The sequence below is a fragment of the Cydia amplana genome, chromosome 1, assembly GCF_948474715.1.
Source record: "Cydia amplana chromosome 1, ilCydAmpl1.1, whole genome shotgun sequence".
Taxonomy (NCBI): Eukaryota; Metazoa; Arthropoda; class Insecta; order Lepidoptera; family Tortricidae; genus Cydia; species Cydia amplana.
Window position 1 is genome coordinate 26487350 of NC_086069.1, and position 24658 is coordinate 26512007.

The following is a 24658-nucleotide window of genomic DNA, read 5'->3' on the forward strand; positions in this document are numbered from 1 at the left end:
TCCTTTTTCCTTGTTTTATCATTGTTATTTTTACATATTTTAACGGCACATTTCGTAATTGTTGACAACTTCACATTTGAGCGTTTCAAACAAGACTAAACGAAAAAGTAACGCGTGATCTGTTTCAACGTTACTTTTGTGGGGCCATTTTTTGCGGCTGATTGGGTATCCAGTTCTTTATTCTATATCAATGATCTATGAACTATGAAGATGTGAGGTGCATTCAGGTAATTACAAATCACTTCCGAATGTCGGGTATTGACTCAAAATTGAATAATAGCTAATTTTCGGAATTACGCGCCATCCAGCAGGAATTCGAAAGTACTCGGATACCTAAAACTTATTAATTTCTTTTTTCTTGATTAAAAGTTGAGATGAATGGTACCATAATAATAATCCATCAACTCTCAAAAGTGAAAAGCCCTTAGTTAGGGGGTGATGCCTCTGCGAGAGGCTCATCACACGGGCAAGGGCAGTATCCGCTCAGTGTACACCATACATCTTTAGGGGCTCTACGTGTTGGCTTCGGCTCCGCGCACGCCTCCCAAATGTCCGGAACAGCATTGTTCCGTGATGGGTCTACATTTTATCGCCTTCACGTTCTTACAAGTACGAAAGTGACGCACGACACGACAGGCGACAAACGCGACCATTTTAGAGAATAAGTGGATCTAATCATAGAGCAAGACATTTTGTGAATTAGTGTAAAATTCTGATTTATACACTGATTTCAACTTTCACGATTTTTACACATTATTAAATTGTACAACAGAACTCGACAGAGTAACATCCCTAGTGCGCAAAACGATCAAGCTGATAAACAAGACCAAGTGCGGGTAGTTCGAAAAATTCGCGCGGTTAGAAGATTTTGATGTCAACTTTAGCCAGTCTTCTCCGAGACCACGGAATCTTAAAACTTAGATACGCGATTAAGTCCCGTTGTACAATTTAATAGTGTCACAGAATAAATAATAGTTAGGTACAGAAGACTCACTCTCTAACAAAACGCGTCTGTTACGATCAGCACAGATATGGCCGCTAGGTGGCGACAGCGCCACGCGCGGCTTATGGCTAGCCACCAAAACTGGTGTGGAACGGATGTACTTTTAGCTACCTGTAGCAAAGCGACGAAATCGCGGAGTGAGCCACGCCTGATAGTGTAAAATTGTCCTATAATATTTATTTAATTAGATACTCTACTGCATATGCAGATAACTCGTGGAGTTAGTTGAAATAATACTTGAAACCATTTTAGAGAAACAGTGGTTTTAATCGTGATTTGATCAATCAAACCATTTGTTACAACAATAAAATAGCTGTATTAAGCTTATTTACAAACAAGATATTTCTTATCTCATGCTTTTGGCCATAAAATTATATTTTATTATGTAGGGAATAATCACACAACCGCAACAATAAATATAAATAATGTAAATACTAGGTATATAAATAAAACAGAAACCGTCATTGGGCAAGGTTCAGCTTCACCGCTAAGTCACTTTCATTCTCGATTTTTATTTCTTTGCTGAACGCTTTCTTGAGTAACATGTCGATAGCTGCTTCCTCTGTAAAAATAACATCGTGTTAAATTACTTATATTATTTTGAAATTTAATTTAGGCAACACTACTACTATATATTTGCTTATGTCCTAATCTAATTAAAAGTTTGCGACACTAAGCGCCACTTGCACCATCCCACTTGCCCGGGGTTAACCCGCTAACCCAGTGTCAAATTGTACTGGTAACCATGGTAACTCCAAGTTCAACCAGTTAACCCCGGGTTATTGAATGGTGCAAGTGACCCTAACGATATTAGATTACGACACGACAGATATAAATCGACCCTAAAACAGTAATAAATCACATTGTAGTCTTACCGGTGACTTGTATGGCCAGCAGCTGGTGCACGATGTGCCGCGCCGTCACCTTGAACAGGTCCCGGTTGTCAATTTTCTTTTTCTTGTAGTACGGCATCAGCAGCTTCACCACCAGCCCCGCCACGTCCACCTTCTCAGATTTCTTATCCTCCTTCACTATCTTCTCAATTTTATGTTTTCTCTCCTTATGCCTATCTTTATGTTCCTTATGCTCTTTAGATTTACGCCTTAAACTTAACTTACTTCTATCTTTAGAGTGATGATCACTTTTATGCTTATGTGATGTTTTTGTTTTAGTGGGAGAAATCGGCTCTTGAGCAGGCTTCTCCTTTTCTACAGGCTTTTCTATAACTACTGGTTCGGGTGGATTTTCCGAGAACATTTTTAGCGCTTGTAATACTTTGTCGGCTTCTTTGCTGAGCTGGTGCGCTTTGTCTAACTTTGCGTCTTCCTCGCTCACTTCCACTGGATTAGCACTGGCTGCTGAGGAATTAAGAGATTGTTCGGATGAGTTATTTTCGATACCTTTTCCGGTTTCGTTCTCGTGGTTAGATTCAATTTGATCATCTATAACTAGCTCTTTTTCAGACTCACTGCCTGAATTATTGTCCTCCGCGATGGATATCGGTTCTGGTTTTACTTGTTCTTCTTTTGGAGTAGCCGTTTCTTTGGATTTCTTTTCATGCGAGTGGTCAGTCTTTTTGTGATGCTTCTTATCTTCGTGCTTTTTGCTGTCCTTTCGTTTTTTATCTTCAGTTTTAACTTTCTTAGCTTCCGGTTTTTCTCCGTCACTTCCAGACGATTCCCCAAACAAATCTTTAATCTTTCTTTTAGCTTGTTTCGGTGATTTACTGGGTGATTTATTTTCATTCGATTTATTATGTTTATGCTCCTTAAGTTTTCTATCAGACTTGTGTCGTTCCGACTCTTTCTTGTGGCTATCACTCTTTGAATGCTTCGATTCTTTATGACTTTTGCGGCTATGTTTATCTTTATTGGGCACACCTTGCAACGTAATATTGATCACGAAAGTCTTCGTATCAGAATCTTCTTTGGAGTCATTTTTAGAATCATCAGTTGTATTATCTTCAGGTTCGGAGTTATTTTCTATCTTTAAGGTGGTGTCGTTGTGAATATCTTTTGCGTGTTTAGAGGCGCCATCGTTAGTGTCTTCCAGTTTGAGTGTGTCTTCACACGGGCTCTTGTTGTCGTCTATGAAAAGCGCGTCGTCCTCACTTTCATCGGGACTATTCTCTGTAGATATATGCGAGGCTTTTTTAAGGAAGCTATGCAGCTTTGTTTGCTGCAGCGGGTCTCTTTTGAAAGAGTTCGCTTTTCTTTGTGCCTCTTTGTCAGCTTTAGAGAGAACTCTTTCTTCATTTTTCGATTCTACGAAACAAAATAAGTAAAATATATAATTATACAAAGACAAACATAAATTGACAAATATAGCTAGACTTAACATACCCATTTCTAGTTCGGCCGCTGTAATAAAGCCCCTGTTCTTTTTCCCCTGCTTCGATTGTTCAAACTCCTTCACGAATTCTCTGAGAGTATTACGTTTCTTCGGTTCGTAGCTTTTGAGTGCCGGATAGAGACTGTCGTCGTGAGATTTTATCGAAGATATCTGAAATGAAAGTGGCGTTGATGACTTATCTAAAAACGTAACTATATGATATTAATTATATGTATAAGATACCATTCCAATTCCAAGTAAATGGCATTACTTGGTTAGTAAAATCGTCTCAAACACTGCCTTTACTTAAAGATAGTAGTTGCGTTTTACTTGAATGTTCGGGTGAACTCGTACACGCTATGGCGCATAGGCGTCGTATGAAATTTTTGGCTATCCCATTGACAACCCCTTGAACCAGCTATACCCTTAAGCTGTTTGTAATATGTTTCTTTTTTACCTACTCGACTCCCTAATATAGAGCAGGGCATACACGGCCTGATGAACTCTGCTATGTATATTAAGCCGTTTACACACGTACCGTTTTGAGGACAGCGCGGCGGTAGAGGCTGATGACGGTGCTGGCGCAGAACGCTTCATACTCCAAGTCTGCGGCGCACTGCTCCACGTCGGTGCGAGTGAGAGGGTGCACCGGCTCCTCCGTCCCTTTCATGGCCGCCATGTTGTTGTTTAACGCGTCTTTCACGAGGGACAGGTAGCTCTCGCGGGTTGCCACTGTTAGCCCGTTCACCTGAAATTAAAAAGTTATTTGGGCTCGAAACATTAAAACCTATATAGTATTTAAAGTTATAAATTAATTTCTTGGGGCCTATTAATTTTCCTTTAGGTTCAGAACGATAGAAGCTTCACAGCGATATAACACAATCTTTGTCGTTATATCCCCCTTTTTAGCTCTTATTGGATAATTATTATTAAATTGGATAATTACCATTATATCAATCAAATTAGCATAAATTTTAAATAAATAAATATCATCTTATCTTATCTTATTTCTCTTGGCGAACTCTTCTAGTATGAGCGAACAAGTCCCCTGTGTATACCTAGTAGTTATTTCAGTAAACACACCTTCGTGCCTGTACTGTCCGCAGCTCGACATTTAGAGTATTTAGCAGCCTGCTCGTCGCCATCTTTGTCTTTCCTTCTATCTTTCTCCGTGCTCTTCTTTCTCTTGGCGAACTCCTCGAGTATGAGTGAGCGCGTCTCCTGCGCGACGCGGCGGCGGCCTTCGCTGTCCGAGCCGCTGTCGTCAGCGCCGTATGCATCCGTCTCCCTACAAACAAATAGTTATATTTAATTTTATCACTACATAGTATAAAACAAAGTCGCTTCCCGCTGTCTGGTTGTCTCTATGTATGCTTAGATCTTTAAAATTACGCAACGGATTTTGATGCGGTTTTTTTTAAATAGAGTGATTCAAGAGGAAGGTTTATGTATATTTGTTAACCCGTGCGAAGCCGGGACGGGTCGCTAGTTTCACAATAAAAATAAATACAAATGGCGGAATTGATTCCTTTGTAAATGTTTCGTTTTAAACGATTTAATAGCTATGACCATGTGACTCCGCTGGTGATCAACAAGACTGACTGAGTTATGCGTGTCGATGTGATGACTCAATGTGGGCACAATTTCCTCTCTGACGTTATTTTTTTTTATTATTTAATCTGTCAGCTCCCAGCGGCTCATATTTGAGCCAGAACGCTTATGGGTAACGTCATATCGTGGGAAACGACAGGAAGAAGCCTTTATCAATAAGATATGTCGGATCCGTTGGGCCTCTATATTACAGAATTTCAATGAGTTTTACTAAACGACGTTGTATCCTTCTCTAACCTACAATAGTCTCCATAGCCCTCACCTCTTCTGGCCGTACCGCCCCTCCCCGTACAACTGCGCGGGGTCCACATTAGACACCAGCCCGCCCTGCAGCCGCGCCGACATGGCCCTCCTCTGGTGTTGGTCCAGCGCGCGCCTGACCGCTCTCGTCGGCGCAGACGTCTCTCTGATGTCGCATCCTTCTCTAACCTACAATAGTCTCCATAGCCCTCACCTCTTCTGGCCGTACCGCCCCTCCCCGTACAACTGCGCGGGGTCCACATTAGACACCAGCCCGCCCTGCAGCCGCGCCGACATGGCCCTCCTCTGGTGTTGGTCCAGCGCGCGCCTGACCGCTCTCGTCGGCGCAGACGTCTCTCTGATGTCGCATCCTTCTCTAACCTACAATAGTCTCCATAGCCCTCACCTCTTCTGGCCGTACCGCCCCTCCCCGTACAACTGCGCGGGGTCCACATTAGACACCAGCCCGCCCTGCAGCCGCGCCGACATGGCCCTCCTCTGGTGTTGGTCCAGCGCGCGCCTGACCGCTCTCGTCGGCGCAGACGTCTCTCTGATGTCGCATCCTTCTCTAACCTACAATAGTCTCCATAGCCCTCACCTCTTCTGGCCGTACCGCCCCTCCCCGTACAACTGCGCGGGGTCCACATTAGACACCAGCCCGCCCTGCAGCCGCGCCGACATGGCTCTCCTCTGGTGTTGGTCCAGCGCGCGCCGCACCGCCCTCTCGTCGGCGCAGACGTCGCAGCGGTCCACGCATTTCGGCGCCTCCTCGCCGAAGAAGTCCGCGAACGTTTTGTGTCGACATCTGTGGATTAAAAAAATACTCTTAGGCTTAGCACGCACTGCGGTTTTTTTCTTGCGGTTGCGGTCAAAATGTAGCAAGTTGCGTGCGTGCGCTTATAAAGAATGCCGTACGTTACATTTTTTGCGGTAGCGGAACCGCTTTTTAAAAACCGCAGTGCGTGCTAAGCCTTATCCTCCGACATACAAACGAACCATCCAAAGTTTGTCACTGAAATTTGAACGTAAATCGTAGAAAATAGAGTTGATTTTGCGTTGTTTGAAAATTGAACGAAACAAAGCAAAAGCAACTCTGTTTCAATTGAACATGGTTTAAATTACATCGAACTGAATAGGTACTATAGGTTGTTAGGACCTTAGGAGGTTATTACAAAAACGAATATTATCTGTTCCGTTCTACGTCCGAGATCTTATATGAGAAAACAATGTCAGACGTCCGATCGATAGATGCCGCAAGCGTCTATGTATTCTCTCCGCTTCTCGCCGTAGTTTGCTTTTCGTAGTGAACAGCGCAGCCACAGAATAACTAATAGTACTACCGTACAGAAAATTCAATCCTTCACAAAAGTCAGATTTAGGTATAAAATTACACCTATAAGCAAACCTGCAAGCAAAATTGAAACTTATAACCGCGCACGAACCGTGAATCTCCTTTGCGCGCCGCAGTTTTATGACCGAGCTGTGAGTGTCGGCACGGGGTTATCACTTGACAAGTTTTTATACCTTAAGTCTATTTTTTTATTCGGTAGACTAAAATTACATTTCATAGTATGAAATGACACATGATGTTCATACTATGAAATGTCATTTTAGTCTACCGAATAAAAAAATAGACTTCATACCCACCGATTTATTATTTTTAAGATAAATATGTAGGAATTACAAACGTTGATTATGTAAACATACATTTTTTATCCGGAGATAGTATGTCTGATTCTCACGGAAGTAAGTTTCGAAGCCATTGTGTATTTTCAATTTTGCGCGAGCGCCACGTGACACGACTATCGTGCACGCCGAGCGGCAGCCCACTGCCATACGCCTGTCCGATGGGCGCGCCGGCCAAATGTACCTAAACTGCGGAGTGACACCCCCCCTGGCGCAGCGTCGGTGCGCGTCGAGGGCATAAAGTAGGCTTAGGTTGCTCTACTTTGGTTACTTCCATAGTATAATGACTTACGGCCTCATATTGTGGGGAAAAGCTGATGATTGTTGTAATATTTATTTTTCACCTCAGCAGCTCGAACAAGGGTACTTTGCTACTTAAAAACAGTGAGCAAAATCGCATTTTGCTCACTGTTTTTAAGTAGCAAAGTACCCTTGTTCGAGCTGCTGAGGTGAAAATTTAATTGTTGGTATATCTTAAGAAAACATGAGTGAATAGAGGTAAGTGATGAAGAAGGAATACATTTTTCGGGTTCTCTAATATGTTCTCACTGCTGAGGTGAAAAATGTTGTGTACTCAGAGTTGGGCAAAATTTATTCGAATAACGATTAACGATTAAAATTAACCGATTTAATCGCGAGCGACGATTAAAAGTGGCGATTAATTAGTTTTATTCGAAGAGCTTCGATTAACATTAGTCGCGATTAAATTAATCGTCGACTAATTTCCGCGATTAATTTTTTCATTCGAATAATTATTCGACTAATTTTCTCTCGATTAATTTTAGGAACCATCGCCCACACTGTTAACTGTACATCGGTGGACCTTATGCCTTTTGTAATAAGGTCTTTGTTGTTTTATAGGTTTCAGGGAGTGCTGAATTCGAAAATGATGACCATTTTAGAATCCAAAATGTCTGCCGTGCACTTTGACATAAAAGTCGTCATGGGTGTCGTTTTATAGGTTTCAGGGAGTGCAGAATTCGAAAATGATGACAGTTTTGGAATCCAACATGTCTGCCGTGCACTTTGACATAAAAGTCGTCATGGGTGTGGTTTTATAGGTTTCAGGGAGTGCAGAATTCGAAAATGATGAAATTTTCGGAATCCAACATGTCTGCCGTGCACTTTGACATAAAAGTCGTCATGGGTGTCGTTTTATAGGTTTCAGGGAGTCCAGAATTCGAAAATGATGACAGTTTTGGAATCCAACATGTCTGCCGTGCACTTTGACATAAAAATCGTCATGGGTGTCGTTTTATAGGTTTCAGGGAGTGCAGAATTCGAAAATGATGACCATTTTGGAATACAACATGTCTACCGTGCACTTTGACATAAAAGTCGTCATGGGTATCGTTTTATAGGTTTCAGGGAGTGTAGAATTCGAAAATGATGACAGTTTTGGAGTCCAACATGTCTGCCGTGCACTTTGACATAAAAATCGTCATGGGTGTCATTTTATAGGTTTCAGGGAGTGCAGAATTCGAAAATGATGACCATTTTGGAATACAACATGTCTGCCGTGCACTTTGACATAAAAGTCGTCATGGGTGTCGTTTTATAGGTTTCAGGGAGTGCAGAATTCGAAAATGATGACAGTTTTGGAGTCCAACATGTCTGCCGTGCACTTTGACATAAAAAGTCGTCATGGATGTCGTTTTATAGATATCAGGGAGTGCAGAATTCGAAAATGATGACAGTTTTGGAATCCAATATGTCTGCCGTGTACTTTGACATAAAAGTCGTCATAGGTGTTGTTTTATAGGTTTCAGGGAGTGCAAAATTCGAAAATGATGACCATTTCGGAATCCAACATGCCTGCCGTGCACTTTGACATAAAAGTCGTCATGGAAGTCGTTTTATATGTTTCAGGGAGTGCAGAATTCGAAAATGATAACAGTTTTGGAATCCAACATGTCTGCCGTGCACTTTGACATAAAAGTCGTCATGGGTGTCGTTTTATAGGTTTCAGGGAGTGCAGAATTCGAAAATGATGATAGTTTTAGAATCCAACATGTCTGCCGTGTACTTTGACATAAAAGTCGTCATGGGTGTGGTTTTATAGATTTCAGGGAGTGCAGAATGAGTGTAGAAGTGCACGGCATACATGTTGGATTCCAAACCTGTCATTATTTTCGAATTCTGCACTCCCTAAAACCTATAAAACGACACCCATGACGACTTTTATGTCAAAGTGCACGGCAGACATTTTGGATTCCAAAACGACTTTTATGTCAAAGTGCACGGCAGACATGTTGTATTCCAAAATGGTCATCAGTTTCTAATTCTGCACTCCCTGTAACCTATAAAACCACTCCCATAACGACTTTTATGTCAAAGTGCACGGCAGACATGTCGGTTTCCGAAACTGTCATCATTTTCGAATTCTGCACTCTCTGAAACCTATAAAACGATACCCATGACGACTTTTATGTCAAAGTGCACTGCAGACATGTTGGATTCCGAAACTGTCATCATTTTCGAATTCTGCACTCCCTGAAACCTATAAAACGACACCCATGACGACTTTTATGTCAAAGTGCACGGCAGACATGTTGGATTCCGAAACTGTCATAATTTTCGAATTCTGCACTCCCTGAAACCTATAAAACGACACTCATGACGACTTTTATGCCAAAGTGCACGGCAGACATGTTGGATTCCAAAATGGTCATCATTTTCAAATTCTGCTCTCCCTGAAACCTATAAAACGACACCCATGACGACTTTTATGTTAAAGTGCACGGCAGACATGTTGGATTCCAAAACTGTCATCATTTTCGAATTCTGCACTCCCTGAAACCTATAAAACCACACCCATGACGACTTTTATGTCAAAGTGCACGGCAGACATGTTGGATTCCAAAATGGTCATCATTTTCGAATTCTGCACTCCCTGAAACCTATAAAACGACACCCATGACGACTTTTATGGCAAAGTGCACAGCAGACATTTTGGATTCCAAAATAGTCATCATTTTCGAATTCTGCACTCCCTGAAACCTATAAAACGACACCCATGATGACTTTTATGTCAAAGTGCAGGGCAGACATGTTGGATTCCAAAATGGTCATCATTTTCGAATTCTGCTCTCCCTGAAACCTATAAAACGATACCCATGACGACTTTTATGTCTAAGTGCACGGCAGACATGTTGGATTCCAAAACTGTCATCATTTTCGAATTCTGCACTCCCTGAAACCTATAAAACGACACCCATGACGATTTTTATGTCAAAGTGCACGGCAGACATTTTGGATTCCAAAATGGTCATCATTTTCGAATTCTGCACTCCCTGAAACCTATAAAACGACACCCATGACGACTTTTATGTCAAAGTGCATGGTAGACATGTTGGATTCCAAACCTGTCATCATTTTCGAATTCTGCACTCCCTGAAACCTATAAATCGACATCCATGACGACTTTTATGTCAAAGTGCACGGCAGACATTTTGGATTCCAAAATGGTCATCATTTTCGAATTCTGCTCTCCCTGAAACCTATAAAACGATACCCATGACGACTTTTATGTCTAAGTGCACGGCAGACATGTTGGATTCCAAACCTGTCATCATTTTCGAATTCTGCACTCCCTGAAACCTATAAATCGACATCCATGACGACTTTTATGTCAAAGTGCACGGCAGACATTTTGGATTCCAAAATGGTCATCATTTTCGAATTCTGCACTCCCTGAAACCTATAAAACGACACCCATGACGACTTTTATGTCAAAGTGCACGGCAGACATGTTGGATTCCAAAACTGTCATCATTCTCGAAACCGGCACTCCCTAAAACCGATAAATCTACACCCATCTCGACTTTTATGACAAAGTGTTTGGCTGCCATCTGCACTGCACGCAAGACTTTATTTTTTACGTACAATAATAACCCACAGTCAACTTTCAATCGAGATTTAATCGAAAGTTTATTCGATTAATATGCAGATTAATTCAATTTCAATCGTATGTTAGGTCGAATAAATTAATCGCGATTAAAATTTGACGATTAACTTTTTTATTCGAATAATTATTCGAATAAAAAGTTTTTTTTTTTTTTATGTTAAACTGATCGGCGATTGGCTCTAGACACACCTGATGGAAAGTGAAGACAGAGCCTAAGATGGAGCTCACCGGTTCAGTAATAGCCTATTCACTCTAGCTTTAAAGAGACCGAGGTCATATTTCTCAGGGAATACGGATGACGGGAGCGCATTCCATTCCTTAGCCGTCCTTACCAAAAAAGACGAGGCAAATCGTTTTGTGCGGACAAATGGGATGTTAACCACGAACGGACGGAACGGAGTTAATCGATTAATGCCCAACTCTGTGTGTACTACACGAGATCAAAGTTATTAACATCTCGTGCTCTTTTGAGTCCCTTACTACGCTCAAGATTCTATTATAGAATCTTTCGCTTGCACGGGACTCAAAATAAACACTCGAAGAAATATCAAACTTTGATCTCTTGTTGTACAAATAACTATTACACTTTGATTAAACGTAACCTGATTTGCTCGCAGTAGTTGACCATGATCTCGAAGCTCTTGTAGGCGTTCCTGCAGCGCTGCCTCTGGTCGGGCGTCTTGGCGCGGCCCAGCTCGGTCTTCAGCAGGAAGTCCACGGCGTTGCGCTCCGAGCGGCAGTAGTACACGCGGCAGAACGCCGGCTTGCCGTCGCGGCCGGCGCGACCCGATTCCTGTGATGATTGACATTGATTGATTTTGTACAATTTATGTATAACACTTTAACCTTTTAACCGCCAGCAATTTTTGATCGAGGGTGCTCGTGTCGCCACCGACAGTAATTGTACCACGCAAAGTAAGGTTGGCATAGTTACGGGAGTTATAAATGTGCTGTAAAAACCAAATCAGATCTTTGTCTTATTTATCAGACTGTGGCGAAATGAGCTGGATATGTAATGTCTTATATATCAGACTCTGGCGGTTAAAGGGTTAATGGTTATGTTACGTAAGACAGGTGGAAATTACAATATAAACAAAATATATGCAATGTACGATGGCAAACATATGCCTATAAGTGTTAAGGGATCTCTTCCAGTTAACATATAAACTTACTTTACTTTTTAAATAAGGTATTTTTTAAGTTTTAAAGGATTAAAATGTATGTTCAAATTATTTTGAACAAGTTAAAGAAATATTAACACAAAGAACTATGTCGGTGTCATAACCTACTACGAAAAAGATACGCGAATCACAATTTCATTCATTGTTTTCTATACAGATGAAAAGTTAAGTAACAATAGTGCACTGAATTAATTTTGTATTAAGCAGAAACGTCTGCGAACGATGCTATTAAGCTTCGAAATAAAAGTGGAAAAATTCACTGTCTTGGGAGGGACTTGAACCCACGACCACTGGAACACTAGTACAGCCTCCCTAGGGCTCATATATGGTGGAAATATTCGCTGAATTGGGTACGGTCTTGGTAGCTCAGATGGCAGAGCACTTTACTAGTGATCCAGTGGTCGTGGGTTCAAGTCCCACCCAAGACAGTGATTTTTTCCACTTTTAATTTATTTCCAAGCTTAATAGTGCACTGTTTTGACATACCTGGTAATAGGCCGCGACGTTTTGAGCCAGCCCCCAGTGCGCCACAGCTCTCACGGTCGCCTGAACATATGAATTTAGATAAATACATCAATAACATATTCATGCAGTTTACACAAATTGTAACGTTACCCGCATTTCAAAATTAAACCTACTTGGTAGTAGCGATACTATATACTATCGGTCAACCGCGGCGTTATTTTTCTATTTCCGACCTTCCAGTAACACATTTATTACAATGTTCGGGAAGCTGTTTGTTATGTTAGCATCTATAGGTATATACTAAAAATAATTAATGGAATTGCTGGTTTTTAACTAAAAATCACTGAGTAACAAACATCAACTCAAAATGTAATACATCGCGTATCTCAGTATGCATTTTATACTTCTAACTGACAGGCTGATGTGGTCCAGCGGACTGATAATCAGTGGGCCCCTTAAAGATCAATGATTGGCTAGATGCTAGACTGTAGTAACATGATCTGACCTTATCTACGCCCATGCCGAAGGAGACGGTGGCGCACACGCACGGCACCTCGCCGCGCGACCAGCGCTCCTGTACCGACACGCGCTCCGCGGATTTCATACCTGCAGAGTTTCATGACCGGGGTAATGACTATCAACAAATTATTGCAACAAACAGGCTTTGATGGACGAAAAACGAATACTGGAAAATAATCAGAAGACCTCTTTCATCTTAAATATATTGACTTCCCACCGAAGCGATATTGAGATGGCAAAGAGAACCCAAAAATTAAAAACTAGAAGGTCGTTTTTTGGCTGGCAAACTTATGACTCTTGGGAGGTTTAGTATGTATGTGAACGACAATTGTCTCTCGTAACTATTTTAGCCAATGCGAAAACGCAAGCTTTTGTTGCCAAGCTATGGGTTTCGCGGCACGGAAAAATTATTATTGTATCAGAAATTATTCATATAAGAGAACAAACATCAAACAAATAATGAAATGTTTATTTCAAATACAAATGTTTTCATCAATCATTTATTTAAAATTTGTTTATTTGGCGGCAGACTGTGTTTCGTTCGAGTATTCAAATAATATAAGCTTGATCAAACAACAGCTGTTTTGTTTGAACAGCCTGATTCCAAATAGGTAACTAACATGAAATTTTCCATACATACCTCCATGATATGCCAAGGCTAGTAGACCTCTTTTGTTCAGCATATTTGATATTTCCTCAGTTTGATCGCGAGTTCTACAGTAAACAATAACAGCATTTTTATCTTTCTGAAATAGAACAAAAATTGTATGAGAACATTACATAACAGCAACAAAAAAGTTTGCAAATGTGTGAAACTTACTGGTTTAACATTTTCATCCTCCTTTAAACTCTTCTTTAAAAATTCCATTAAATGTCCAATTTCATCATCTATACAATTTTGATAAACAACATCATAAAACAAATTCTTCCTAAAACTAGGTGTCTTGAACTGTGCTACTGGGGTCAGAAGTTTGAGATTAGCCATTATGTCTTTGGTGACTTCCGAACTTGCTGTTGCAGTTAGAGCGACCCATGTCACAGATTTATATTTCTCTCTCAGGTCACCTAACTTCAAATAATCTGGCCGGAAGTCATGACCCCATTCACTGACGCAATGAGCTTCGTCAACAACTACATATGAGATCTTCTTATACTTAATGAGATGTTCCATCAATGATCTGAAAGTCGCTGTCGCAGCCTGCTCAGGCGTTACATAAAGAAACCTTGTGTTGGGCTTCATACTTCTCAAATCATTTAGCACTCTTTCTCTATCTTTTCCAGTCATTTTAGAGTTGATTGATTCTGCAGTGATTTTGATCTTGGTGAGGTGGTCTATTTGGTCCTTGATCAGGGCCAGCAGTGGTGAGAACACAATAGCCACCTTGTTGTCCTGCAACATGGCGGGCAGCTGGAAGCACAGGGACTTGCCCGAGCCCGTGGGCATGGACACATACACATCGTGAACCCCTGTAAGTGTACATTATAAATCTATCAGGTTGTGAGCGAGGTTAATAAAGTTAAAAAAAATATAGTTGTACGAAAATAATCTTTGTAGTAATCTTCCCTGATAAAATATGTAACAGATAGTTACAAGCACTAATAGTCCTTATTTTATTATAATTGTGACTACATAATTAATTGAGATATTTTGCAAGATTTATTTCCAAAATAATAAAAATTTAAATGATTTTGAAATGATGGAAAAACGTATTTACTTAATTTTGTTGTTTTTGTTTGATATTGAGATAAAGAAAACAAAAAAGAAAGTGCGATATTATCATACCTATCGCGTCTTTAATTTGGCACCACTGATATTATACGACTATTTTGAAGCGTGATTCTTGTCGTGCAATACAAGACCTTTGTGTTCTTACCAAATATAGCAGTATAAAAATTATTGCGTGTAAGATTTGGTGTTTATTTATAAATCATTACTGAAGTCGTATACACATTTGTCTGTTTCCAACGCTTACCTCTAGCTACCGCCCTTACAGCACGTTCTTGAAGTTCACTTTTAAACTTTCGGTGTCCAAAATACTGCGACAGTTTCTGTGTTATATTATCCATATCGAAGACTTTCTTTTTGTCGCACAGTAGTTACAGGTATTTCACTTAATTTTAAACACACAACACAGTGAACTGTGTTATCATCATAACACATTATTTATTTAAATATATGCAAGTATTTTCAACAAAAATAACAATTATCAAAACAACCTCAAAATCAATCTGACATTTGCGAATAATGCGAATTGCCAGAAATTCCGCCAACCGCTAACTTCTATTCAGACCAGGCTGTCCAACCGCAGAACCAGAAACCCGCTAAAATTTAAACTTTGTTGACATTTAATACATTTATTTTTTCGTATCATAAAATATTCTAATTTTTTGCCACAGATTTTTACCTACAATGAGTAAACGTAAAAATCCTTCGGGAACGGACAACTTAAATGGGGACTTCTGCGACTTCTTGATGGAATTAGCAGACTTTGAAAAAAATGTTAGTCGGAACATACACAAGTACAATGCCTACAGGAAAGCAGCAAGTGTTCTAGCTTCTCACAGCAAGAGAATAGAATCCGGAGATGAGGCCAAAAAATTGAACGGAATTGGTGAAAAAATTTCAAAGAAAATCGATGAATTTATACAAACCGGAAAACTGCAGAAGCTTGAAAATATCCATCATGATGAGGAAGCTCAATCCATCAGTTTACTTACGCGAGTTTCAGGAATAGGTCCCGTGAAAGCAGCTGACTTAGTAAAGAGCGGAATTAAAACTATAGAAGATCTCAGAAATAACCAGAACAAATTAAACCATCATCAACTGATTGGTCTAAAGTAAGTACACGCAAAGATATATTTATACCACATCGGTGGCTAATAAGTAAACGGCCCGCCTTGTAGCCAAGCCAAATGCGCGTTGCCGACTCTTTACAAACCTGTACACTTAACACTCCTTTTTGGAAGAACCCCATACCACAGAATAAATAATAGTACTAAGTATAATACAGAAGACTCACTCTAACAAAACGCGTCTGTTACGATCAGCACAGATATGGCCGCTAGGTGGCGACAGCGCCACGCGCGGCTTATGGCTTTCCCCAAAATTGGGGCCGAACGGATGTACTTTTACGAGGGGTATTCAAAATATTCTCGGTATGAGAATGAAAACAAACAAGTACGAAAAGTTTGATATTTTTATTTTTCAATATACTCCCCCCCTATGTTCATACACTTAAAAGATCGATCAATTATTTTTATTAATCCTGCATAAAAATATTTTTTATCTTTGGTGTAAAAATGCTCCTCCACTGCCGCCTTCAATGCTTCATCATCGGAAAATTTATTTCCATGCAGATCCTTTTTAAGATTGGGGAACAAAAAGAAGTCGCTGGGGGCTAAGTCCGGACTATACGGTGGGTGAGTAACAGTTTCAAACCCACATTCAACAATAGCTGCCTTGGCAATATGAGCAGTATGGACGGGGGCGTTGTCATGCAGAAGCATAACACCTTTGGTTAACTTTCCTCGCCTCTTTTCTTTGATTGCATCCTTTAATTGACGTAGAATGTTAGCGTAGTACTGTCCTGTGATATTTACACCTTTTTCTTTATAATCGATCTGTAATACTCCTTCACAATCCCAAAATATCGTGGCCATGACCTTGCCAGCTGAAGGGATGACCTTGAACTTCTTGGGATGAGCTGAACCCTTAATGTGCCACTGCATGGACTCTTGTTTACTCTCTGGGTCATAATGATGAACCCAGGTTTCATCTCCAGTAACTATTCTTTGCAGCACCTCATCAGGATTTTCACCGCACAGGTCAATAAAATCGGAACAACAAGCTACACGCATGCCTTTTTGAAGCCGAGTCAGCATTCGCGGAACCCATCTTGCACTTACTTTTGACATATTAAGATGGTCATGGATAATATCATGTATGGTACCAATAGAGAGATTGGTTACTTGTGCTATAGATTTTACCTTCACTCGACCATCTTCCAATATAAGTTTTTCCACTTTATCAATATTTTCTTGTGAAGTAGCTACTACAGGCCGGCCAGGTCTAGGGTCGTCTTCAACACTCTCCCTTCCACGTTTAAACTCGCTTGACCACTTTTGAATGGTAGATAAAGAAGGAGCAGACTCACGGTAAACACAATCCATTTCCTCTTTTATGGTTTTTTGATTTTTACCCTGTTTTGTCAAGAATTTTATCACGCATCGATGTTCTAATTTAGTTAACATTGTCAATTCCCACATGATGTTCATGTTTGTTCAGCAATTGCAGAAAAACAAAAGAACATCTCGCTTCGAATTATACTTTTTTTTAATGTCAATGAATAAACCTTAGCGGCCAGTAACGAAAGAAATTTTAGAAGAGGTTGTAAGATATCAATACCGAGAATATTTTGAACGCCCCTCGTAGCTACCTGTAGCAAAGCGACGAAATCGCGGAGTGAGACACGCCTGCCCTACATAGTATTTCGATGAAACAAAAATGATTGAATTGTTTGCAAACTTTACATACCTACACATATCTTATCAATAAGATGGTGATATGGAGCGGTTGTAAAGCGAATGTTAATTTTCAGATATTTTGAAGATTTTGAAAAGAAGATACCAAGATCGGAGGTAAAAGAAATTGAAACAAATTTGAGAGCCAACATTTTGCAACTAGATCCTCAATTCACCGTGACAATTTGTGGCAGTTACAGGTCAGCTTATACTTTTGACTTCTTTTGTAGGTACTTTTATGCCTGGCTGGTTTACGATCCTTGTGTCGAGACCTCATTATGGCAGACGATGCTATAAGTACGGTCCCAATTTGTTGCTAGACCCTACCAAGAAGGTCCATCTATGTCAACTGCAGAAATAATGGTCCCCCTGCATAGATGCTTTTGGCATATCTGCTGTTGACTAAGAAAATACCTTTATCTCTTTCTCTAATGAACGAAATAAGTGATCTAAAAACCGTTTCAAATGTGACAAAATACGAAGGATCCATCAATCCACAAATCAAAACAACAAAACCTGGCTCGATGAACCAGACCAGTGTAACATCAACCCCCGCCGCATCGAGCAATGCCTCAACGCGTACTAGCCGTCCCGCTCTTACGCACGCTCCCACCCGACCAGTACGCAGCGCAGCGGCCCGTTCTAAGGAACGACTCGCAGCTCAACGAAAGCCACCACAAAAGCGAGAGGCGAACGGGCGATTAGCAATCTCTCAACCACGAACCGCCAACATGAAACCTAAGACAAAACAAGACAATGAAATTAAAATTGCCCAAAATGTACCGCATTCCGTGATTCAAGACATAGTACATGACCTACCCCAGTCAAATGACGAGAGTATAGACTTAACTACAATAAATAAAGTCGAAAACAATAACAATGACTGGCAAACATTTCAAACCCGTCACTACCGCAGGCGCAACTTTAAGCCATCCCTGAATATTAAAGGCACAGCAAAAAACACAGAAATAGGCGGATTTCAAGTATTGAAGTATTTCCACGGATGTTACTTTGAAAAAGACACGTCCCCTGACAGTGTTATCAAACACTTAAAAACAATTCGTGGCGGTGTTCAATACACAGCCGAACTGATAAAATCAAAGCATGAAACGTATAATTCGTTTAAAATTGGCATTCCGATAGCCGTGTATGAAGATTTCTTAAATACAGATGTATGGCCTCCAGATACACCCACTTATATACGTGTAGTGCACCAAAACATTAACCGCCTCGGAAATAAAACATCTAAATTAGAATGCGAATTACAACAAGACCAGATTGACCACAGAACAAGTTAGAATGGCGATGCGAGCAGGGTACGTGTCGCCGCCGGTTTTGAGCAAACGTTCGCATGCTACTCGCCCGCGCTGACCGAAAAACGAAGTAAACATGCCTTTTTGCGCCACAATAACCTTCAGATTAAGAAGCCAGACATCAAATCTGTCTAAAGGAGGCGTATCCATTCACCACGCACACAATGCGCTAGCTAGTTTTTACTACCGTTGCGCGAGTGTTAGTAAATGTGGAGAGGAACGAGCGGCGACACCGGTTCCGATACTAACTGAGCGCGATAGCCATTCTAACCTCTTTAATATGTTCTGTGAGATTGACGTACAGTGCCTTACGGAACACTGGCTCCAGACGGCGCAGATAACATCTGTTAACATCCTGAACTACGAGCTACGAGCCCAGTACTGCAGATCCACCAAAATGGGAGGAGGCGCCTGCGTCTACACTAGGTCGGGACTAGTGCCCATCGAGCGGCAAGAAGTCTGCAGCCTGTCCGAGGAGTCCCAATTTAAAATCTGTGCAGTTGAATGCGTAGGCCTCAACCTGATTGTGGTGTGTGTGTGTACAGACCTCCAAACGGTGACGTACCTATTTTCTTTGCTAAATTATCCCAATTATTAAGCTTACCTGCCTTTTAAAACTACAAAGTGATTGTTGTAGGTGATATAAATATTGATTTATTAACTACATGTAGTAATTCCAAAAATTTGTTGTATACTATTAAACAGTTTGGTTATACACAATTAGTAACTACTCCAACTAGAATATCTAAATTGTCTAAAACATGTATTGACCATGTCTATACAAATGTACTTAAAGTAGATATACTTAATGTAACCTGTGAGGATTTCCATGTTTCCGATCATCTAAGTACGTGCGTAACATTAAATATTCCTAAAATAACAACTTTCACACATACATTTAAACGTATCTTTTCCCAACAAAATATCAATAATTTTTATCTCGCCTTAGACTCTTATGACTGGGACGTGGTCAAGTCAAGTACTTAGGCTTCATTATTGACGCTGGCCTTACGTGGAGTGCGCACATTGACGCGCGCTGCGACAAACTAGCCTCGGCCAATTACGCACTTTTCAGGCTTGTAAACAGCCTATCTACTGAAAACCTGAAAAAGGCTTACTATGGCTACTTCCATTTCATACTTATTCAGGGCGTAGACCTATGGGGAACAGAACAGCAGCCGACCGAGAAAGACTGTTTAAATTACAAAAACGCGCATTACGCCTAATTGATAACAAACCATTAGACTACCCGGCACAAGAATTGTTCAGGAAGCAGAGAATACTCACGTTACCAAGTATTTATATACAAATCGCCTGCATGCATGTAAGGGAAAATCTACATAATTACATAACTCTCACTCGGACTGATGTTAGAAGCACTCGCCGACAAAACCAGCTACTTGTTCCGAGATATAGGCTAGCAAAGTTTCGAAAGTCGCTCGGTGTCATGGGACCCAAATTATATAATGCGCTACCTAAGGCAGTAGTTGATTCCGCCAGTGACCAAATACCTATTTGCACGTAATTTAAAAATGCTGCTCCAAGAAAAAGCTTACTACACTATCGATAGGGAACAACCAACATCTGTAAACTAAATTGTAATCTGACAAATAGATACTTAATTAAACTATAAATATGACATATATTATTTTAATAATTTAATTTGTTTGAATGTATACTATGTGACTTTCCTTGATTAAAGTACTTACTTAAATTATAACAACGAAATTAAATTTACCGCACTATGTAAATACTGATGAACTGTATAACTGTTGACATGTAAAATATTACTTTTTACCAATAAACGCTATCTATCTATATCTATCTATCTAATGCAGGCGCGGCAAGCAGGAAAGCGGTGATATAGACGCGCTCGTTACCCACCCTTCTGTGGTAGCGGATAGTAAGAAGAAACACAACGAACAACTGCTCAGGAACATAGTGGATGCCTTGACCGGATTGGTCACTGACACTATTTCTATGGGAGACACTAAATTCATGGTACGTGGACTAACTCTGGTAATTACCCAATACGAAATGAATCCCACATCATGCAACAAAGTGTATTTGACTTCATTTTACTTGCTACGCACCGAACCACCATCCTGAGTACAGGATGGTACAGGTAGACAATAATTATCATAAACAGTTGGATAGTTGTCGCAGTGAACGGGCAGCGTTACGAAAACTAAAACATTTTTCACAAGTAGATACCTTCCTAAAGGAAAAAAGTTTACTCTCCCGTGTCCATTATCTAATGTCCTACGGCATACTCCTCTGGGGTTATCTAACATAACATACGATAATTATGAGTGTGTAAGTGTGTGTCAAACTAATTCTTAATAACATGTTTATCGAACGAGCGAGCGAAGCGAAGCGAAGTTCTTACATTCGACTTTGAACACGCGGCTGGCTAGCGGCACGTCTCGGCATTTCGATGTTTTTAAGCTGAACTGTCAGAAGATAGTTTGATACTCAATAACTTAAGTAAATTTGTTCTAATTTAAATGAAATTGGGTAAACGTGTAGTCGAGGGCATTATATTTTAGTCATTAAATTATGAGCAGGCCCGATCAAGAGGTTATTGAGCTAGAAGAGCTTAGAAGGCCAAAAAGCTGTTTGTGAGAGGTCTTGCTATTCTGGTCATTTTTTTGCAAGAAACATGGTCGAGTTTAGTATCAAATGAAAGTGCTCGACTTACACTTTTATAATATCGTTTTTAAATTTACCATTTTGAAATAATTATCAAGATAAAAATAAATTAGAATAAACATAACATATGTATTTGACATTTGACAGGAAATATTTCGGCTTAGCACAGATACAGTTTATTTTAATCTCTATGGTGGTGACTTAAATCCAGGGGAGGGACAGCCGTATACGAAGCCCTTTATTCGAAAAAATAGCGCCATCTATATTACTTAACGCTAAACTTGTAAATGGCGCTTCAAAATTGATGCAAAAAAGCAAATCTTGTCAGTAGAAAAAGGCGCGAAACTCAAATTTTCTATGCGACCATATCCCTTCGCGTCTATATTTTTTCTACTGACAAGATCTGCTTGGCCAACTATATTATACATACTACTCTTTGCTTAAATCAATCAGTTAAGGGCTCCACAGACCTTGCAATAAATCCACGCGATCTTTGATCCATTGCCGCCTATAGAGCGACATAAAATAGTTGAAATTAAATAAAATGGAACTCAAAAATGTCCATAGTAAATTGTTGCCATGTATAAGCATTTTACGTCAAAAATGTGACAGTTACGTAGAAAGTGGCGTCCTCATTTATTTTCTATTATTTTATGTCGCACTATACGAGTATGGTAACGGCACCAGTCATGGGACATTTAAGAGCAAATTTGGAGTATTTGTGATATTTCCCTGATACATGTAAAAGTTCTACCGCTTAGCTTGTTAAAAGATGAATATCCTAGCCTTCTTTCATGTTTCAGGCGTGTTGTATCAAAGATACTGCAATTATTTTCCACATAATTAATAAATTAAAAGTATGTTTTTTTTTCTCCAGTCATGGACACCAAAGCTCCAGTAATGGAACCCCGGTAATGGACGTGGATCCAGTAATGGGCCTCCTATAATGGACATACCCTATCAGTATAAGATATTGGAATAGGGAATAAGTTTTTGGCAAAAAACTAGTTATTAGTAATTTTTGGTATAAGCTTTTATGTAAGAATGTATTTTTCTTTCGATAGCCAACTAATAATACTCATCGAGACAATTCTAACAAACCCAAACACAATTAGGTTGCGTTTATCACAGAGTTCCTATGGCCACCTCCTGTCTCCACCATGAGATCAATTCCATGTTATCATTATATATTGCATTGTCATCCGATTTGCATACGTATCCAAAATTTTAACTCAATCGGAAATCCGAAAGTGGCTCAAATGCCATTTCCAAGATTTGAGCCACACTAACTAACATACAAACTAACAGGGCAAGTTAAATAAAATTTTGTACCTAAAAACGATATTAAATTATCCGAAGTCCGAGGAGACTTCCTGACATAGTTCGTAACTACATTATACTTCTGTATTGTTTAAACATGAAATGATGCCATGGCAAGCATGATTATGTAAATTGTCCCATCATAGGAGGTATACAGTTTTACAGCTCTTATAATGGGATTGGGCAAAATACCACTATTTTTTATACATCTCTAGAGTCACAACATAGTGTGTTGTATACCTTATCTCATGGTAAATGCAATTAACAAAACACATTCTAGTTTACACCAAGTAATAATTCATTACAATTTAATATATGGACTCACCTCTCTTAGCGAAGTTGTTAAGAATTCTTACTGGTTATTTTTTCCAGTGACACGACAACTTTTGGGTTGGCGCCAATTTCTTAAAAAGTAACCGAAATTAATAAAAAGTCAAACTTAAACAGCTCTATGACTCTTATTTATGGTAAAATATTGCCAGTGTTTATAAACTACTTTTACATACTTATTTTAGAGGATTTGTGGTTTTATGTCCCATTACCGGTTCCACGTCCATTATAGGGTCCATTACCATACCTAAGTAGGTGCAACAAAGTCAATCGCTATATAATTTTTGGTTAACCGCGAGTTCTCAGTTCGGGGCGAACTACTAGTTCTTAATAACATGTTTACAAAGCATTTGAATGCACTAGTAAGGAACAAAAGTGCTTTAAATGCGACTCATTATTTACTTAATATGGTCTCGCAATGGAACATTGCAATAATAAATAAGTTAACACTGACATTTCCCATTTTTGCATTAGGGTGTATGTCGACTACCAGACCTACCGGCGCGCCGCCTTGACATCAGACTAGTCCCACCCGCGCAGTACCACTGCGCCGTGCTGTACTTCACGGGCAGCGACGTGTTCAACAAGCAGATGCGTGCTCACGCACTCGAGAAGGGGTTCACGCTCAACGAGTACTCGCTGAGACCGGTGGGAGTTACAGGTAGATACAGACTTCTCTGTAGTGCAGGAGAGTATAGCGTCGGGTCTGCAGGGACCTTTACTTTTGACCCGCTACAAGGAAACGTATCTCGCTTCCCTCTTCGCCAAAGGTCATACAATCGTGGACCTTGGATCAATGCTACTTCTGTGTTTCGTCTAATTTTGTTTGCGAGGTATAATAGCAATAAAATGTTATGACACTATTTAATGGCGAGGTAACGACCTTTTCTGACTCGTATCCGTATAGTTTTATGACTCAACATCCTGATCGTATATGGCCTTTAACACAATGACTATTAATGCTCCCCAGGTGTGCCTGGTGAACCAGTGCCGGTATCTTCAGAAGAAGACATATTCGAGTACATTGACTACCCTTACAAGAAACCCGAGGATCGCAACATGTAAGCGGTCATCACACCGTCGGCCGCCGCATCCGTAAACTGCTCGTGTGATAGCCACCCTAGAGGAGTTATTACATCTATCCTTATCTATCTTTTAGAAAATTAGCAGCAAGGTGTTCGGCAAAGGGATGGTAATAACCCCTCATGGTGGCGCCAAAATAAAAGTTTCGTGTATTGCATATAAAAATATAATATCATAAGAGAAACTAGGACGAGATAACATAATTCAATTAACTATGTAATTGTCTTACAACTACTTTCGTATTACATTTATTACATAAGTCGTGAGGTCGAATTTAGTTTAATTGACTAAGGTATTATTTGACTTTTAAATAATTTCAGTCAGATTAGTATTTTAGTTTTATCTGAAAATGATAATCTCTTCTATCTGCCAATTAATTTGTCATGTGATTTATAAATACTATGTTTAAGTTATAATGGAGTAACATGATTTTTGAATAACTACACTAAAACTAAAATTGTTTAACATTATAAGTACAGTATGCAAGTAAACTTTG

The 24658-nt window shown here is 39.9% G+C and overlaps 2 protein-coding genes across 3 annotated transcripts; one reads left to right on the forward strand and one right to left on the reverse strand.

Moving 5' to 3' along the window:
• Positions 1-1249: 1249 nt before the first annotated feature.
• Positions 1250-15051, reverse strand: LOC134651303 (ATP-dependent DNA helicase Q5-like). The gene is made up of 12 exons (XM_063506347.1): positions 14917-15051; positions 13764-14410; positions 13584-13689; positions 12930-13030; positions 12446-12505; positions 11381-11571; positions 5784-5990; positions 4418-4622; positions 3873-4082; positions 3346-3505; positions 1879-3267; positions 1250-1565 (listed from the first exon to the last, which is right to left on the reverse strand). The coding sequence occupies exons 1-12, from the start codon at positions 15008-15010 to the stop codon at positions 1465-1467; spliced, it is 3471 nt and encodes a 1156-aa protein (XP_063362417.1). The 5' UTR covers positions 15011-15051; the 3' UTR covers positions 1250-1464.
• On the forward strand, positions 14670-24169 carry LOC134651651 (DNA polymerase beta-like). 2 transcript variants are annotated; one of them, XM_063506760.1, is made up of 6 exons: positions 14670-14846; positions 15341-15781; positions 17542-17664; positions 20616-20778; positions 23554-23740; positions 24050-24169. In XM_063506760.1, exons 2-6 carry the CDS (start codon positions 15354-15356, stop codon positions 24142-24144), a joined length of 996 nt encoding a protein of 331 aa, XP_063362830.1. In that variant the 5' UTR covers positions 14670-14846; positions 15341-15353; the 3' UTR covers positions 24145-24169. The 2 variants fall into 2 exon arrangements, with proteins under 2 accessions (XP_063362830.1, XP_063362822.1); XM_063506752.1 differs by lacking the exon at positions 14670-14846 and adding an exon at positions 14923-15046.
• The last annotated feature ends 489 nt before the right edge of the window (positions 24170-24658 follow it).